General features: G+C 38.4%; 1 protein-coding gene across 1 annotated transcript; it reads right to left on the bottom strand.

Annotated features, from left to right (window-relative positions):
- Positions 1-1737: 1737 nt before the first annotated feature.
- Positions 1738-12913, bottom strand: auh (AU RNA binding protein/enoyl-CoA hydratase). Its single transcript, XM_053340235.1, has 10 exons — positions 12650-12913; positions 11771-11838; positions 11314-11401; positions 11011-11097; positions 7392-7484; positions 6884-6940; positions 5368-5555; positions 5187-5237; positions 3489-3536; positions 1738-3364 (listed from the first exon to the last, which is right to left on the bottom strand). Exons 1-10 carry the CDS (start codon positions 12885-12887, stop codon positions 3287-3289), a joined length of 996 nt encoding a protein of 331 aa, XP_053196210.1. The 5' UTR covers positions 12888-12913; the 3' UTR covers positions 1738-3286.

The following is a 12913-nucleotide window of genomic DNA, read 5'->3' as shown; positions in this document are numbered from 1 at the left end:
TCACAACAGCAAGGTAAACTCTTTGTATGTGCAAATCTACTTCTGATTCTTATTTCAAACTGTTTATTAATGATGGAAAACCTTTTGTCAATAACATAAAACGTAACACACACACACACACACACACAAGACCAAGTTACTACCAAAGAAAGACTTTATATAACTGACCTGAAGTCAACAAGTTTGAAATAGTTTGGTACAGTTTAAATACTGTTGAGATGACTTTCAGTGGTGTTTGAGGCCCAAAACCACCTGTCAACAAACAGTTAAAACAGAAACAGCCAGTGTGCATGGCCAGGGAGGAAGAGCCACATCTCCCAGACTGAGCTGACCTGCGGTGACAAAACTGTTCCTTTGAAAAAAAAAGAGAAAGTACAAAATAGTGTGAAGGATGCTACAGTTAGAGTGTACGTGTTACAGTTACACCTTTGACGTGCATCCTTTGACGGGGTGCGGCCTCCAGCATTGGGGAACCGGTCTTTCTTTACGCAACCTTGAGTTGTGGTGGGATTCCCCCCGGCTTAGTGCTGGGACATCTGCCGGAAGGAGGCCAGCCACAGTGGGGATGTGCAGCCTGATGTCAGGCTCTGAGCAGCAGCAACATGAAGCCACAGGGCAGGCCTGCACGCAACCACTGGCCAGGGCCTCAAACAGTCTGTTTACAGGCTTACACACACACCTTCTACTTCTATCCTAATGATACTCCTGACCCTAACCATCAGCACTGCATATCTGACACAAGCCTGATTTGGACCTGATCACTGAATCCCCATCCTGATCACAGATTGAAGCAGAACAAGCCTCTCATACATCACCCACAGCTTTCTGAGGAAAAGTTTCTAAACTTGAGTTTAGAGCATTGACCAAAAGGTGAAGGTGAAGCTAGAACTTTCAAATCTACATCACATTTTTAAATGTGATGTAGTTTTGTAGTAGTTCCGAAAGAGAAGAATGGGAAAAATAACCAATCATATCCAAGAAGACTTGAGGCTGTAATTGCTGCCAAGCGTGCCTCTACTGAGTAAAGGGAGAGAATACTTATGTACATGCCATTGTTCAGTTTTTTATTTTTAATACATTTGCAACATGTGGGGGAAGTGAAGGGGTATCTGTTTATACATATATTTATTCTTACTTTAAACTCGTGCATTAACAATCTCAACTCAGGTGTATTATCACTCAACATCAATATTGCTTATTTACTTTTGTACATGTTACTATTATTTACTATTTACTACTGTTTTTTATTGATTTTGTACTTACGTATCATTTATTGTTCTTTATTCTTTTTATTGACACTTTTTATTACTGTACACTTTGCTACTGCAATATTCTCCATCATGGGACTAAAAAAACATGTTCAACATGTTTTTGTGGTCTACATAGTGATGGAATACTATTGTCTATTATGTTTTTGAAGCAGTGGTGATTTTAGACCCTTTTTAGGGGTGCTCAAGTATTGTATTTTTTCCCCAAAAAATGATTTTATACAACTTAAATTATTTTGTGAGCCTGTCCGTTAGACATGGGACAAACAATTAGGCTACAGGTTCAAATGGTTTTATTTTAACAGGTTTAATGTACTTTGGATAGTTCTGTCATTAATATTAGCTTACTGCATTTGCAATGCTTGAACATCTCAGATTCACCACAGAAAAAAGAAAAGTTGTGGCATCAACTTGTATTTTTTTAAGAGGTTATGTGAAAAAGGTTCAGAAAGCAAGGTAATATATATTAAAAAAGACAACCACAGTGGGGATTCAACTTTTGTATGTGATAGATGTTTTATTTACAAATGTGTGATATGGTCTCATGGCCCACAGGTAATCTCACACTGAGAAGTTTACAGGCTCACTTCACTAAAATAAAACCATCTTTACTGTGGCTGATTCAACTTTATACAAGCAGTTTGAGGCTTGATACTACTTTGATAAGGCCTCTTGATACCTAACTCAACAAAAACACATGTATGACAGAAGAAAAGGCAACTCAGAGGAAACTAAATCAAGTGCTTCATGACTGATTACAGTTTCCATTAGTGTGAATACAGCAGTCCATCCTGTCCAACACTCCATGGCTACATTGTTAAAACAGAAATGGACTAAATCATGCTTCCATACACAGAGCATTTGGTAAAACTGGTTTATGATTCCATTAGGGTTGGCATTTTCTCATGTTAAAAGATTATTAAGCAATTTACAGACACAAAGTGAATGGTGACCTGGAGAACAGACAGGGGATTATTTCTCCATTGTATTCACATCAGCTAGACTATTTAAGGAGCGACACAGAAAAGAGTTACGTAATGTATGCTTTATGTTTGATGCATAAAAATTTACAGTATTAACCTTTTCTTAAGCTTTCAACTATATCTCATGATCTTTGTAAGCAGATGTATTTCGCTCCAGACTGAGTATTAACTGGTGTTGAAAGCTCTGGAAACAGCTAGTAAGTAACCCTTACCCCCCAAAAAGCTCAAGAATGAGCAGATATCTTTTAAATAATGTAGTTTTACAGGCAAGTCTGGTCAAACCAAGCAGCTCTAATAGTGAAGTTGCTGTCTCACAGATCTCTCTTGTGGTCAATTAATTCAATTAACTAATCAAATGATCAATTTGAACTAATTAAGTAGTCACTACATTATGCGAGTACAGTTAGAGGACAGTGCACTGCTTATTTCTGAGGCAGAGTAACAATATGTTGGAAAATTGCTTAGTGATCTTTAAAGTCACAATGATCAGTTTTTCTATCATTGTTGTTTCTTTTAAAATCATTCTGAGGGTATGAGCTTTGGTTTGTAGAAAAATGTAAATGTATAGGCGAAACAAGCACAGAGACACACAAGTCAGAAGTAGTCAAAAACTGGAGTGGCTTTAAGTCAATCTGATCATGTAAAGCCACTGGTGTTCCTCAGTGCTGTGGACACAAAGTGAAACAAACAAACCTTGTGATGCAGCATTAACACAACTTGATAGTAATTGGATGGCTCTTGGATTGGTTCACTAGTAAAAAGGAGGCTAAAGTTAGAGACTACCTGCCAAACACTGCAAAAAGCAAAAATCAATGTCAATTAGAAACGTTTTAGTATTGTTAGCAGTAGTCAGCACTGGTTAGCATTACAGTTTTGACCTGAAGCCCTGTGTGGTGCTGTCCCGCCGTCACACAGGCGTCCCCTGGGTGTGTACAGCTTCATGTTTGGATGTGTACACTTTCACCCCTAAATATGTTGGAAGCAGTGGTACAGGAGGAGAGCTGAAAGCAGATGTTTTCTGGAAGAAGAGAGGACTCACTCCCCTTTAAAGTGAGGACGCCTCTTCTCCTTGAATGCAGCCAGACCCTCCAGCCGGTCTTTAGTTGGTATCACCTTGGTAACAACAGAAATATGTCAGTGCTTATGTTTGATTAATAGACTTCAGTGTAAGGACACTATTCACAGCTACATTCACATTGATCTTACAGTGCTATACAATAGAAGTGATTTTTCTCACCTGGGCATAGCAGGCCTCTTCTATTGCCAAACCTGTAGATAAATCCACCTGAAAGAAAACACAGCTTCTCTTAGTCAATGTTCACACAGCAGCTGCCTACTAGTTCTTATAGTCTTATTCTGAATGTGTCTGACGGGTTTGTTTAGTTTGTCCTCTTTTCCATATTCAACAAACTCTGTAGTAACTCTGCTTTCAGTCTGATGAATGTCACCTGTTTGAGATTTGACCATTAGCATAATCTCCCTAAAATGTCCTTATATTCTTAAATTGAAAGTGACTCTCTCTGGTGCTGGTAATATTTTTGAAAATACCTGGAACCCATTTTTTGTTAAGGGGGTGGGGGGCTTATCTACAAATAATTATCTTGAACTATGGTGAATTATTGTAACTGAAATTTTACGAAAATGAAAATCCAACAAAAAAGGATATATTTCTGCTCTTTTTGTGTGAGTTTTAATCCCAGTTTATTAAGCAATTTATAGACACAACGTGAATGGTGACCTGGAGAACAGACAGGTGATTATTTCTCCATTGTATTCACATCAGCTAGACTATTTAAGGAGCGACACAGAAAAGAGTTATGTAATGTATGCTTTATGTTTGATGCATAAAAATCCATTTACAGTATTAACCTTTTCTTAAGCTTTCAACTATATCTCATGATCTTTGATTGTTTTGTTTTTAATTTGCTTTAAAAACAATAAACAATAATTTTAGTATTTATTTCCTGTGAATTGTTTTACGTTCCTGTGTTGTTTTATCTATTTATGTACAGCACTTTGTTTCAGCTGTGGTTGTTTTAAAGTGCTATATAAATAAAGTTGAGTTGAGTTTAGAGTTGAGTTGTAAGCAGATGTATTTCGCTCCAGACTGAGTATTAACTGGTGTTGAAAGCTCGGGAAACAGCTAGTAAGTAACCCTTGTGTGTGTGTGTGTGTGTGTGTGTGTGTGTTGTACTGCTCTGTGTAATTATGTAATGCTTTACTTGTGACCTGCCAGGGGACTGCACATGTAAATTAACTTTAAGCTAACTCTGGTACAATACATCAAATGGCAATATTGATGTTTAATACTGTACACAGTGCCATTACAAAAAAAAGAAAAAGAAAAGGAAGCTAGTTGTTGTGGATGACAGACTCATTGTTCACTTTATTCAGGCATTAATGCAATAATAAAACTTCATAATGGTAAGATGGGCAGAACATTAATAAAGCTGTTAATTTCAGAGAGGTTTATGTGAGTTTGTTCTTAACAAATAAAATACCAGAAGCAGAAAAGGTTATTATCTGGTTTCCCCTTCAACACAACTAAATAGACCAATGTGCCATTGTTGGACTTTAACATTTTTCAAAATAAAAGACCAAAATATCATTTTTCTACCTTTTTTTCTGTTATACTGAAATCATACTGAACTGTGCATCCAAAACTGAGATACCAACTATGACTTGTGTGTACTGTTACTCCTCTATTTAATATAATGATTTTGTTTAACGTGTGTTCAGTTACATGTGATCCTTTAAACTTTGTGCTAAACGGACTATATCTTCCACACAGTTCTTTCTATATTGATGTAGAGACTTCACAGTAGTATCCATTATTTTATGTCAAATTGAATGTGAAGCACAGAGCCTGAAGAACAAGAATATACATGTAATATAAATATAAATGTAAAGCAGTCCTGCGGAATGTCATATTTACCTCTATGCCCTGGTTGATAGCCAGCTTTGCCATCCTGATCGCAATTGGACCCTGTGAAGACAAAAATCCAATAGTCTGTCTTTTTAAAGATCACAAAGCTCTATTAACTACACTGCATGATATAGGTCTCTGTTTAATTCATCACTACATTAAATCTGAACTTCCTGGAGGCCTGTGGTACCTGAGGGTTGATCTCACGGGCTAGCTCCAGGGCTCGCAGGTAGGCAGCATCTCCGCTCTTATTCTGCTCCACAGAATGACTAACCAGACCCAGGCGACACGCTTCTGTTCCATCCACCGCCCGAGCAGCAAAGATCAGCTCCTTAGCACGAGAAACACCGATCACCCTGGGGAGACGCTGTGTGCCTCCTGCATACCAAAGAGGAGAAAGCTGGATGCAACATGGTCTCGACCCCAGACACTAAAACATATTAGTCTGAATGATCAATTGTGTCCATAAAACTGTGCCTGTAGAGTTTAAAGCCTCACTGGTCGAAAATGAGCACACTGTGGCAACGATAGAGTGGAGAGAACAATGATGCTGTTTGTTCTCTGCTTCTCCATCTGAGTTTAACGGTTTACAATAGTTTATAACATCAACTATACTATACTATAGTCATCATTACCACTAACCTTTTTGGACATTTTTTTTAAAATTTGTGTGGATTTTCTGGACTCTGGCTGTCTGCCTACCAGCTGTGTTTTGAGACTCCATGGCAACGAGGAGTGGAGAGGATGCTGGTGCTGTTTGTTCATTGCTAGTGTGTAACATCAACTAAACTCTAGTTACCTCCTCCTCTCCTGGACTAATCTCAGCACCATGGGTGATGGGAGCTTCTGTTCTGCTTCCCTCGTCTTTGGAACCCCCTTCCTGACCAGCTGAGGAAACCTCAGACCACTGAGAGTTTTGGACTAAGACTTGAGACATTTCTTTTTATCACAACCTTTGTCTTTTGATTATTGTTTTATAATGTTTTGTAGCACTTTGAGATTTGTTTTCAAATGCGAAGTGTGTTACAAATTTTGATTATTATGGTAACAACAGACAAAGCAGAATAAAAAGAAGAGTTGGGCTAACATTCATAGAAATGATAGTGTTACTTGTACTAATTGCTAATTTAACCTTCCTTGGGCAGACAATATGTTCAGTTTAGTCATTCCTGTTTTCATTTTTTCTTTCTTTTTTTAAGAAAATAATAATAATGAATAATTTAGTTTTTCCATCATGTTTAACAATCAGATCCAAACCTTCACAAAACTAAGCTGATTTGAGAGGTGAATGAAGCTTCAACACTTCAGTTTGAAAATGAATCTTCACACACCACAAGAAAAGAAAATGACATGAAGTGAAGCTGCTTGGACGTTTGGAAATCAGTTAATCTTCTGTCAGTTCTGGTTGTTATAACATCAAAGGGTCTATGAATATGTGAACCAGATTTCATGTCAATCTAGAAAGTAGATAGTAGACTGAAGTGCTGGTCACAAAGATTTTTTTTAAACCAGCGTGTGTAAGCTATCCCCTTTAGAAAATGACTGCTTTTCACAAAGCTGGAAAACATCAAAAAATGTTCTTGCTTGTGGTTTCCAAAGCCATTTCAAATGAAGTCTACAACAGCTTGCAGATGTATAGAGGTGCAGATGTGTGGAGGACATTAATAAAAGCTGAACATTGTGAGATAACTTGGAAACAATCTTACCTGCTCCAGGAATAATTGCAAGTTTGGCCTCAACTAGTCCCATTTTTGCATTATTAGCTAAAGAGATAAAAGAGAAGGACTGTTACTAAGTGCAGGTCACACATTAAGATACAATTACTATACAAGATTAACTTACACATCACAATTTTTAAAGTCACTCTCATCTTCTCAGGTTGTTAGCATTAGCCATTACCAAGTCTACTGCTCTGACACAATTACAGCTAAGTCTCTGTGCTGCTAATATGAACATTAACACTGTCCTCACACTGCAGTACATTGAGCTTGTGAGGCAGCTGGACTCACATCATCACAAGAAACACACAAGAGTCCAGTTAGGCTTCAAAATGTGAACTTTTTGTTGTACTTTTGTGTCTGTACTTCTCCAAACATTTTCTCCTTGACAACCTGTCAGATGGTTCTGTGTAACAAACTATCTGGTGTGTCAGGTTGCACATTCTCTAAAAGCACACTTTTCTTGCCCTTCAAAGTAAAGTCCACTGATTCTTACAGGCAATTCTGATGTCACAAGCCAGTGCCATTTCCAAGCCTCCTCCCAATGCAGCTCCATCAATTGCTGCTATTGTTGGCATTGGCAGATTACCTGAAAGAGCAAAGACAATGTATTCTTAAGTAAGCATTCATCTGATTTCATTTAACAGCTTTATATTTGTTTGTTTCCGAATTGTATGTGTGTGTGTGTGTGTGTGTGTGTGTGTGTGGGTGTGTGTGTGTGTGAAAAGGAGAAAGTGAGAGTGAATGAGTGAGAGAGGTGGTCGAGTGAGCTGGAGAGTGAATGAAGAGAGAGAGAGCACTGCTGGTGAGAATGAAACTGTGAATCAGAGTAATAAAAGGTCATTTCCTGATTGTTTCACAGTGATTATATTGTAAAACACAAATAAACTTGCTCACTTGCTGCTCTGTATGACACAGTGAGATAAAAGGGAGTTTTTCTTTGCTGCTGTCACCAAGTGCTTGCTCATGTGAGAATGTTGGGTCTATAAATTAAATCAATACAGTCTAGACCTGCTCTATGTGTAAAGTGCCTTGAGATGACTTTTGGTGCTATATAAATAAAGACTGATTGATAATAAATTAATACATCTCAACAAAATATAATATTCCAATCAATAAAAAAGTTATGTGCATTAAATTGGAATGACACACAGTGAGAAAAAGCACTGAAGCAGGTGATTCCTCTAATAAGACCTCTAACCTGTGCTAATAGAGCCAGCTGGTTATGTGCATCATTTGTTACCAAAGTGTCGCAAGAACCATCTCATGGTGGTTAGAGGCAAAGAACTCTCCCATGACCTTTGCAACAACATTGTTGAGCAACATGGGAAAGGCTCGGATTACTGACTGATTTCTTAACTCCTAAATGTTCCCATAAGAATCATTAGCCACGTCAGCCATGAGTGGAAGATCATCATTGATGGTGGCATCACTCCACCATCAACAGTCCATGCACAGGAGCTCCTTGTGAGGCTGCTGACCAGGCAGTAAGAACGAGTAGCCTGAGATCCAAGGAGCACTCAAAAAGAGCTCCAGAAAGAGCTGGCAGAAGCAAGTACTGAGAAGCCTGTAGATTACAGGAGGGATGTGGTGTGGTCAGACGAGACAAAAACTGTAATCTTTGGCAAAACCACATGCCATGTTTGGAGTAGAGATGCATGCATATGACTAGGTTTGGGTATTGTTTAAAATGTATGATACCAGTACCAATCTATGTACCCTTAAAATCATACTGATACCAATCGAGTACTTGGATCTTGGCTGCTGAACTGTGACTTCACTACAACAGAGCTGTAGCTGCTGTGGCATGTTGCATTAAACTGAAGAACGCTTGTGTTAATTGGCTGCCAAAAAGTCCATACAAATAGTCATATTTTGTAGCTCTGGGTACAAAAAGGATGGATTACAGGTATCGTTTGACAGGAGATGTTTCCCCTACTACTTGGTATCCATTTATTTCAGTGGATACCTTAAAAAGGTAGTGAGTACTGATACCCAGCCCTACATATGACCCGAAAAATACTATACAGTCAAGTTCAGAGTAGGGGTGTAAAGGTATACAGTATTTCGGTATACCGCGGTGGTGTGAAGCCACGGTGGTGACACCGTGAGTTTTCCAAGCTCACGGTGACGGTAATTAATTAATTATTTTAATATTATGCGGCGCAACTCCACTTACATGAGTAGGGAACTCACAAATAAAACATTTCACTTCACGTTCACATTAAGATCAGTGGTCAGTCGTCACATTATAATCTAATTTTACAGCTGCAGCAGTAGATTGAAAAAGCGTTTCCTACCTGTGTGCTGCTCAAATGTATCTATTCCATTTAGTTCAGGGCAGGCTGCATGGTCAGCGTTGTTACGTACTTTATTATTTTTTCACTTTGCTTCATGTTTGATACACGTTGTTGTCCGACTCGTTCATAGGAGAGAACGAGAGAGTTCACTCAGTAGGTTTTAATTCAAAGTTTTCCAATACAAGACGTACAATGACAGGTGCGAACGAAGTAGATTACTCCAGTAAAAGTAAGACTTAGTTTAATGACTTAGAAGTCGCCAAATGACTTACTTTAACGAATTTCGTTAGTTTATATAATGCAGATTTGTAAAATATGACTTTTATGAGGGTCACAGACAATAAACTGAGCATGTGATAATTGTGGTAACAGCGGTGCAGTAGATGTAATGAAGTCCACGCAGCACGCTGGATGTAAACTAATATTAAGCCTATTCATTATAATGTCCATGGACATAAATTCAGTTCTTTTGCCTTAATAATGATAAAATAATACACAATAAATGGTCGGATTGGGAACCCATATGCATAATGTCTCCACGTTGCATTTAGTGTTGCTTGAAATGACCAGGGCTCAGCTTGTGTTGCCTTTTAAAAAGTTGTGCAATCAGGTGTCAGGCATCGTCCATCGGACCATCCCTACAGTCCAATCAAAAAAGGTAGTTTTGGTAAACACACGCGAGACCCACATGATCCATGACCGTAATATTGGTTTCAGTTAAATGATTGTCTGGTGATTTATAGACAGACACACACACATTTTGCTTAAATAAAGCAATGTTTTTCTTCTAAGAATGATACTTGTCTGTTTTGTTGGTTATTTCATGGCCCCTAGTACCAAAAAAAATCTTTAAAAAAATAAAATACCGTCACCGTGAAATACCGCCGTATACTGTACTAACACCGTCACCGGACCATACTTTAAAATCCCATACTGTTACAGCCCTAGTTCAGAGTTATTATGTAACAATACTTATGTATTATTTATGGGATGGGGCTGTTTCTCTTCTTGTGGTACTGTCAGAATTTGTTGAAGGAAAGATGGAGCCATGTATTGGGCTTCCATCCAACAAGACAACGAGGATGAGATGTAAGTCGATCTTCCAACAGGGCAGTGAACCAAAACATGTTGCAAAGGAGACTCTAAAATGGTTCCAGAGAAAGAAAAAAAAAGTGTTGAAATGGTCCAGTCAATCATCCGACTTCCAACCCTATAGAACATTTGATAAAGATTGACCCGCAGCCTCAGGAATCGTCAACATTTCAAGACTGTCTGCTTGGAAGAACGGGCCAGAATCCCTCTTAGACACTGAGATTAGTTTCTTCATACAGGGAATGTTTTGAAACAAAGGCTTCTCCACCAAGTGTTCAATACATTTCAGTTAGTGTGTTCACATCCTTTTTTTCCTGTCATTCCAATGTAATACACATAATATTTTTAACTGATTTGATTATGATTTCTTCAGCTGGGTAAACCCTAATTGGTTAAAATGACTACATGTGAGCAACTGTTCTGAAAACACTCAGGTCAACAGTCACTGAATTCCAACTAAGGCTACAACTACTAAACGTGAATTGTTATTTTCATTAATAATTAATTTATAGATATTTTTATGAGTTATTGCATCTGAAGAAATGCTTCAAGATGAGGTTGAGACGACATCATAAACTGTTGTCTAACAATGCAAACCACAGCAAATATTATGATTTTAGAAGCTACAACCAGGTGACATTTTTCAATCTAATTATTGCCAATTAACTTCTTGTTGATCAACTAATCTATAAAAAGACTAATCACTTTCTATCAAGTCTTTACCCAGTTCTGTGATGAGTGCTCTTGCTTTTGACACAAATGGTCCCACTTCACTCTGGTGCATCTTGGCCCTCTCTTTCAGGTCTGCACCTGCACACAGAGACAAAACATCAACATCAGGTCAGAGGCATCCAGCTTCCTGAAACATACAGAGGACTACAGTGTGGTCTATCACACACAGCTGTGGTATGTTCCAAAACATCTGTGTCAAGCTTACTGAATACAGAATTTAAACCTGCTCTGCATCACACACTTAACTAAACCACTGTTAAATACGCTCTGCTGCAACAATCAAAGACATGTTACCTGCACAGAAGATCCCAGGAACTAAACTGCAGACAATTACACTGCGGACTTTGTTGTTCTTCTTGATATCCTCCACAGCTTCAGACATCTAATATATTTAAGATATAACAATACTTCTTTAAAATCATTTCTACCAAAAATCTTACTGTAAAAATCAAAAATAATACTAGAGTGCATTCACATCAGAAATCATAAGGGAGTTCACTAAAACAATTCAGGTTTAAGTGGCAACCTGAGGGCTTGAAGTTAAGACATTCATTAATATTTAGAGTAATAAGAAGCTAAGCTGGCAAACAAGTTTATTTTCCAAAATGTGCTTGTATACAGTTCAACTTTCAATACACTGTTGACTCATCAGTTATGTGTATTGCCAATTATTAACCTATTAATCATGTTAGAATAAAATATATATTTCTTTAAAAAAAAAAAAGAAGGAAAGATATATAGTATTACATACCATATTGACCAAATTTCTACTAATGGCATTTTTGGCTTTTGGTCGGTTTATCCCCACGACAACAATACCTGAAAGACAGAGTTACAGCTGATGATTAACAATAACCTTGTAATATTTCCATAGATGCTTTTGAGGATGTTGTCCCCCATCATTTACATTGGAAGCACATAGGAAGGGAACTCTTAATGACCAGTATGAAGAGAAAAGATGATGTTAGAACATATGGACAACTGGCTTCTGTCCTGAGAGACAGAACTGAAGAAATGTTAAACCACTTTCAGTGAAATCATGCTGTGATGATATGATAGATAGAGGCATTTTATTGTTCCACAAATGACTCCTGTGCACATGAATGCTTCTGATAAAGCTGTAAAAAAAAAAAACAACATTCTAAAAACACTAAAACAAACACGCACACACACGCACGCACACGCGCACACACACACACACAACTTGTCATTGAGCTCTGTGTAATAGATGAAGTAGATTTACAGGGTTGGCCTGGTACTGACTCTGCTTTATAGGTCACTTAACATCCGCTATTACTTGATGACCAATCCACATTATATACAGTTTGTTAGCAGTGACGTAGTATGATGAAGTATTTACATGATACGTTACATTCATTCAGGCATAGCAAGACGCCACTCTGAACACACGTACGTCAAAGAGAGAATGAATGTTATTAACTATGAGGACACCTTATATAGTAGTGGTGGGCGGGGATAGCTTGGTTGCTGAGTGAATGGCGACGGACTGTGACTTTAAACAGCTTAAAGTACGGGTTAACTGCACATATACACGGTTAGTCAGCTTTCTAACGGGACACTTTACTAAATAACACAGCTGCATTTAAACCGAAGCTCACTGTCAACTCACCGGCGTCCTCTCCGTCCAGGTATCTGACACGCAGGTCATCCTTTGCCTCGGAGCTGTAGTGTCGGCTAGTTGCTATGTGGCCGCTCGGGTGAAAAGAAGGCGCGAGTTTACCGGAGAGAACATACTGTCTCGAGCTGGAGTTGACCGACCCGAGTCTGCACGCGCTGTCCCAGTCTGTTACCTGCACGCGGAAGGCTTGCACCAGAGATCTGCGTCCCAGCAACGCGCGGACCGCCATGCTGAGGAGCCGCAGTGTGTTTGACT

The sequence above is a fragment of the Scomber japonicus genome, chromosome 19 (assembly GCF_027409825.1).
Source record: "Scomber japonicus isolate fScoJap1 chromosome 19, fScoJap1.pri, whole genome shotgun sequence".
In the NCBI taxonomy this organism is placed as follows: Eukaryota; Metazoa; Chordata; class Actinopteri; order Scombriformes; family Scombridae; genus Scomber; species Scomber japonicus.
This window is presented reverse-complemented; position numbering and strand designations above follow the sequence as displayed.